The sequence below is a fragment of the Rhinoderma darwinii genome, chromosome 4 (genome assembly GCF_050947455.1).
Source record: "Rhinoderma darwinii isolate aRhiDar2 chromosome 4, aRhiDar2.hap1, whole genome shotgun sequence".
In the NCBI taxonomy this organism is placed as follows: Eukaryota; Metazoa; Chordata; class Amphibia; order Anura; family Rhinodermatidae; genus Rhinoderma; species Rhinoderma darwinii.
Window position 1 is genome coordinate 77,052,010 of NC_134690.1, and position 6,790 is coordinate 77,058,799.

The 6,790-nt window shown below is 41.7% G+C and overlaps 1 protein-coding gene across 1 annotated transcript; it reads right to left on the minus strand.

Moving 5' to 3' along the window:
* Nucleotides 1-725: 725 nt before the first annotated feature.
* On the minus strand, nucleotides 726-6,476 carry LOC142760428 (speedy protein 1-B-like). The gene is made up of 5 exons (XM_075863618.1): nucleotides 6,398-6,476; nucleotides 3,636-3,694; nucleotides 3,254-3,336; nucleotides 1,070-1,238; nucleotides 726-980 (listed from the first exon to the last, which is right to left on the minus strand). The coding sequence occupies exons 1-5, from the start codon at nucleotides 6,474-6,476 to the stop codon at nucleotides 732-734; spliced, it is 639 nt and encodes a 212-aa protein (XP_075719733.1). The 3' UTR covers nucleotides 726-731.
* Nucleotides 6,477-6,790: the final 314 nt, after the last annotated feature.

Consider the following 6,790-nt stretch of genomic DNA (forward strand, 5'->3'; position numbering starts at 1 on the left):
TCACATAGTGTCAGTAAATTCTCCAGTGCGATCAGAAGGGAGGACATTATCACAAACCCATCACACAGACCACCATATGTCGCTTTCATACAAGAAATGACTCAGACAACGTAAGGAGTGTTAAACTATGTGAATTTTATTGTTGTGTGTATGTGTGTGTGTTGTGATTGTCTGTTACCTCCCATCACTCACAAAGAGCGTAGAGCGACACTCAGGACAGGCAAAACCCCCAGTGGAGGAAACCTGCAGGGAAACCATGGCCGCTGTACTGTCCTTCCTCTGGCATACTAAGAGAGGTTAACGCTATATAACGTATGTGCGCGTGTACAGTATACATGTGTATATGTGGATTCCCCCATACAAGGAATAGAGCCAGAAAATGTAAAAAGTGACTGTGTTACTATGTGCAGTGTGTCAGTGAGTATGATTGTGTATAGTTATGTATGTGTGTGTGTAAGTATTAGTGTGTATGTATTTATTATGTGTTTTTGTGTGCGTGCATGCATGTCTTATACATTACCTGCTCCTCATGTTTGGTCATCCATCATGGTCTTCATCTCTCTTGTGGATCAGGCAGCAGAACCTCCTGGGTGGGAATAGAGGTACAAGAGAAAACGTTCAGCAACATGTGGATTAGAAGATCCATTACTGCATTTTACTTCGCACTTTTGTGATCATTTTTTCCTACCTACTTCTTTATAACACCAACATTTTACTTACCAGCGTTATTATTAGTCAGGGACCTCAATCGGTGTCTCCGGGTCCACTGCTGTGTCTATCCGGCTAATGATGTTTCCTTCCACTTTCCACATGCACGGATGCAAAATGATGTTTCTACAACGGGCACAGGACAGCGCGCTCTTCCATGGGCCTCGGGTGTAAAACTCCTCTTTATTTCTCCTTGACGCACGTATGGCCCAGCTGTGATGGATTTGCCTGTTTCTCATCCATGCCCAGTGGAAAGGGTCTTGTGCCATGATCTAAAATGGAATAGTAAATGAGGTAAAATTGGCTTCTCATCACAGACTCTTAATCAAAGACGGCACTTGTTCTGTTTTTTATTACAGACCAGATCACATGTGGTCCGGGCCACCCACGCTCTAAAGTCCATCCGGCAGAGCAACTGGTCGCGTTGGTGATGCAGCTCTTCTGTCTTCATTTCCCAGTCACTTCCTAAGGCCCACGCGTAGATCTCGTCTCTGAAGTCCTCGTCCTCCTCGAACTGGTTCGCTAGAAATCTGAAAAAAATAATAATTTATTAATGACACATGGAAGAGCAGAGCACTGTATACTTATATATCTCAATGTAAAGGAAACTTGTGTTACTATAAATGATAGCGATGGTGTCCAAGGATGTTAGAATGACCCCTCCCCCCAAAGTCAGAAGGCTACATAGTGTAATCTATAGGTTTGATATTTTGTCTTTTGGATATTAAAATGTTAAAATATTTTTATTTTACTGCTAAAACATGACCATAATTGTTTTGTAACCTATAAGGGATAAAGCTAATGTAAAGCGAATAGGGCCACAATCAGGAATTTCTGGGCCCCATACAGCCAAAGAGATTGGGTCCCCCCTTCATTACCGTGGGTGGGCAACGGAAAATGGGGCGCTCGCGTTTGTACGTTATATGCAGTAACTGATTTTGTTCAAGTTATAGGGAACGAAACCATGAAGCAGTCAGTGACCAGTTGATACCCTGGATTTTATTGAATTCAGCCAAAACATATGGCACACAATGGGATACGTCGCCTGGGGAACGGTATCCATATCCGTATCCATAAATGAACAGATACGTCAGGGGCTTTACCTGGGCCAAAGTCCACGGGCAGACTGCTTGTGATGCTCTGTCTGGGGACTCCGGCATTGGGAAGCCCCTGACATTGCAGCTTTTTCACCACAAAAATTGCAACATCTGCTATTTGTTGCGGGTTTTACCTCCCCATTAAATCCAATTGGGAAAACTCTCAACAGAAAAGCAGCGATTCCAAAGCATAAATTGACATGCTGCGGATTAAAAAAACGCACCGCAGGTCAATTTATGAACTGTTTTTCTGTATATTTTTAGTCAGCGTATGGATGAGATTTGTTCAAATCTCATCCACTCTGCTGCTGCTACTGTATTATGCTACGGATTTTCCAAAATGAAATCCATTGTGGAAAATCCGTAGTGTTTATGCTACGTTTGAATTTACCTTTACAGATTTTGCTAAGGATTCGCAGCAAATTAACCCTTTGCATTGTAAAGGGTGACATGCGTGCCAATTTTGCAACATAATAGGCATGCTGCTGATTTAACAATCAGCAGAATGCCCTAAATTAGCCCATGCAGATTTTTTTTCTGCTGCATGTGAATGCGGATTTGAAAACCTAATTCACATAAATTGTACAAATTGTAATTTGTAGTGGATTTTCAGTGTTCAACAGCACCAAAAATAGTAGACATAGGCATTGACAGAACGCTCGTTGCCGATAATTGCCCCGTGTAAACAGGGCAGCGAACACAAGATGAACGATCATCTACTGGTCGTATCCTTTTAAATAAGTGAAATATTATCGTTGTCGGCATCACATCTCCCTGTGTAAATGATAATAACGTATGGGGACGAGGGATCCGAGTAACGACCGCTCGTCTCCATCCATAGCTCCGTGTGACAGGAGCAAACGGGCCTTAATTAACGATGTCTCGTTGAACAGCGCTGGCTGCACCTTACGATTATCTGCCGGTAAAACGGCCTTTAGGGTCTATTCACACAGTGCAGTCAAATGCAATTTTTTGCAAAATCTCAGCAAAAACTTGATTTAACTGCTCTGTGAAAATATAGCCTAAAAGCACAGTTTTTTTCATGTTTTGTTCCATTATTATTTTCATGTAATTTTTGTAATTGCGGCACAAATAAGGCAGTTTTGCCGCAATTTTTAAATGTCTGGTGGGCGGCTCTCTCCACACGGAGCTGCTTTCATGCTTCTCATGCAGCAGCTTCCCCTACTGTCCTCTCGGAGTCCCAGCGTTACAGTTACTTACAAGGAAGGAACGGAAGGGTCCGTTCCTTTCTCCAAGTAACTAACGCTGGGGCCCTGATAGAAATGTTTACAGTTACTAAGAAGCGGGCAGACCCCTTTTTTTCAGCATTGTGGCCGGGCCCCTGACTGCCGTACCAGCTGTACTGCCCTGATGGTGACCCTGAAAGCACATGATCCACAACTACTTGAGCGTATTCCTTCAAACATGTGATACGTGAATATACTCACAGGGATGCAAAGAAATTCTCTCTATATTCCTCGGTACGCAGTCCGGCTCTCTTGAAATACACGAGGACCATGGCCAGCAGATACTAGTGGAAGAAGACAAGAGGTTAGAATTTGGAGATAGAGAAATGGTCTCTTCTTATGTCTTATCTTTATGTGGTGATTCTATTTATATGTTTATTAATGTCGGTCCATAATCCTAACACATAAATCACAGGATTATCCTCATTGTTCTGAATCTAATATTATTATCTTACCAAGGATGTAGATGTAAAGTAGAATATCCCGTAATGCCACATAAACCCTTTTATTCAAATCTGATCTTTCTTGTCAGTCATGTCTATATCTGGCTGATTGTCTATTTGTTTTGTCATTATAAAATTACCTTGTCCGAAATCCTCAAACAGATGTCCTTGGCCAAAAACAGCTGGATCTGCTCATCATCTACGAAAAAAGTTTATTTCAAATTCTTTAAATGCAAAATAGTTTATATACAAAGAATTAAAGGTTAAGTAAATGCTTAACCCCTTAATGACCGCCGATTAGCCTTTTCACGGCGGTCATTAGTGGGCTTTATTCTGATGCAATAGCCGTTTCACGGCGCTGCATTAGGATAAATAAACATAGCAGGGAGCCGTTAAATCTCCCTGCTCTCAGCTGCCAGATGTAGCTGAGAGCTGGGGCAACCCTGCTCGAATGTGTGAGATCAATATTAGTATCGATCTCACCCGTTTAACCCCTCAGATGTGGCGCTAAAGAGCGTGCACCGCATCTGAGTGGTTTTGGAGAGAGGGAGGGAGCTCCCTCTCATCCCACCGGCACCCGGCGATAAGATTGCCGAGTGTCTGTGTCTCCGATGGCAGCCGGGGGCCTAATAAAGGCCCCCAGGTCTGCCTGTAGTGAATACCTGCTAGGTAATGCCAGAGGCATGTCCTAGCAGATGCCTGTCCGTTTTAAACAGACAGGCAGTAATACACTGCAATACAAAAGTATTGTAGTGTATTATAAAAGCGATCGGATGATCGCATAGTAAAGTCCCCTAGTGGGACAAGTGAAAAACAAAAGTTGAATAAAGTTAATTTAAAAAAAATGTGAAAAAAAATTAAATTAAAAACACATTTTTTCCCCTTACAAAATGCTTTACTATTAAAAAAACCAGAATGAAGCAAATAAGTTACACATATTTGGTATCACCACATCCGTAACGACCCCGACTATAAAGCTATTACATTGTTTAACCCGCACGGTGAACGCCGTAAAAAATAAAATCAAAACAATGGACAAATTGCTGTTTTCTGTGAATCCTGACTTAAAAACATGATAAAAAGTGATCAAAAAGTCGCATCTACTCCAACATGGTACCAATAAAAACTACAAGTCGTCCCGCAAAAAACAAGCCCTCATGCAACTGCATCGGCGGAACAATAAAAAAGTTATGGCTCTTCAAATATGGAGACACAAAAACAAATAATTTTGAAAAAAAAGTGTTTTTACTGTGTAAGTAGTAAAACATACCAAATCTATACAAATTTGGTATCGTTGCAATAGTAACAACACGCTGAATAAAGTTATTTGTAATTTATACCACACGGTAAACGGCGTAGATTTAGGACGCAAAAAAGATGGGCAAAATTTTAGGTTTTCTTCTACCCCCCCCCCAAAAAAAGTTAATAAAAGTTAATCAATAAATTATATGTACCCCAAATGATGCTATTAATAAATACAACTTGTCCCGTAAAAAACAATACCTTATACAGCTATGTCGACGCAAAAATAAAAAGGTTATAGTTCTTCGAATGTGACGATGGAAAACTTAAAATATTGCTTGGTCATTAGGGCCCAGAATGCAAGCAGGGAGAAGGGATAAACAACGGCCCCTTTGTTGTTTACCCACGCATAGCACCATATATATGGTTGTGGCTATGTCTGATACTGCAAATCAGTCCCATTCACTTTATTGGGACTGAGCAGCAGTGAAATGCAGTACCAGGCACAGCCACAACTATATGTATGGCGCTGTGCTTGAGTAAACAGTAAAGGATTTATTAGGGTATGTTCACACGCGTAACAAAAAACGTATCAAAATACGGAGCTGTTTTGAAGGGAAAACAGCCCCTGATTTTCAGATGTTTTTTGAGCAACTCGCGTTTTTAGCAGCGTTTTTCGCAGCTTTTTCGCAGCATTTTTTACGGCCGTTTTTGGAGCTGTTTTCATTGGAGTCTATGAGAAAACGGCTCCAATAACGTCCCAAGAAGTGTCCTGCACTTCTTTTGACGAGGCTGTAATTTTATGAGCCGTCTTTTGATAGTGATGCGTAAAATGACAGGCCGTCAGCACAGTACATCGCAAAGCCCATTGAAAGTAATGGGCAGATGTTTGCCGACGTATTGGAGGCGTTTTTTCAGACATAATTCGAGGCGTAAAACACCTCCATTACATCTGAAAATAGGTTGTGTGAACCCAGCCTAACACTCGCTGGAACACTGCAGCTCCTTTACTTTGCTTACTATAGTGGTGCCAGGAGCCAGACCCTCACTGATAAAATATTGATGGCTTATGTTTAGAATAAGTTGTCATATGTTTGTACATGAGAATAAATGTAAATCACACTTTGTGTGATCAAATTCCCCCTCCCCTCCTATCGGACAATACATCAAAATAATAAAATAAAAATGTATTCACCTCAACGCTCCACTTCGCTTCTCCCCACTTAGGCTCTCCCTGCGGACCACAGCTCATACAAGGTACTGGCGCAGAGCGTTGTATGTGATGCAGCACTGAGGTAGTGGAGTGCTGCATCACATATATGGCCCTGTATGTTGTATGAGCCGCAGCATGCTGAGAGGGCATAGGGAGAAGATGAGCGGTGAGCATATATATATTTATCTAATGTCCGATCCTGGGAGAAAAGGGATAGGGCTGCGGTCACGTTCCCACACCCTGTGAGTGCAATTGTTACGCCACGATTGTGGTGAATGGCCAGCTGAAAGATGAGGCAAAATTATTATGAGAAATTAGCTTCTTATTAAATGTGTGGCATCCTACTCCAGCGAACTGTTTACTAAGACCAGGGTATGAAACGTCAGTCCTAATAAATCCCCCTCTTTGTGTCTGGTCAGAATCATTGGAAGGTGCAGTGAATCTTACCGAGGAGATTGTAGAAAGCAGTCCGTTCTTCTGGCTGCAGGGTATGCTCCTTCCTCCTCTTCCGGCACTCGTCTATCATGTAGGTCAGCGAACTGTCATAGAATAAATAGTTATTACAGTCAGCAGTCCAATGTAAAAATATAAAATCTTTATTTTCATGATCGAAAAGGTCCATTTTGTAAAACATTTGGGGTACAGAATTACATAAGAGTACAGAAAGTATAAATGCAGCGTACATATAAAGAACTGCTGTGAAAGCCAATATTCCCACGCAGGAGAGTAGTCTACATGACTCCAGGCCCCCTACGAAGAGGACGGATTCAACAGCCGCATAAGAGTACAGAGAACGAAGAGAAAGTTACAAAAAAAAAAGAAATAGAGGAGGGTGAGGAG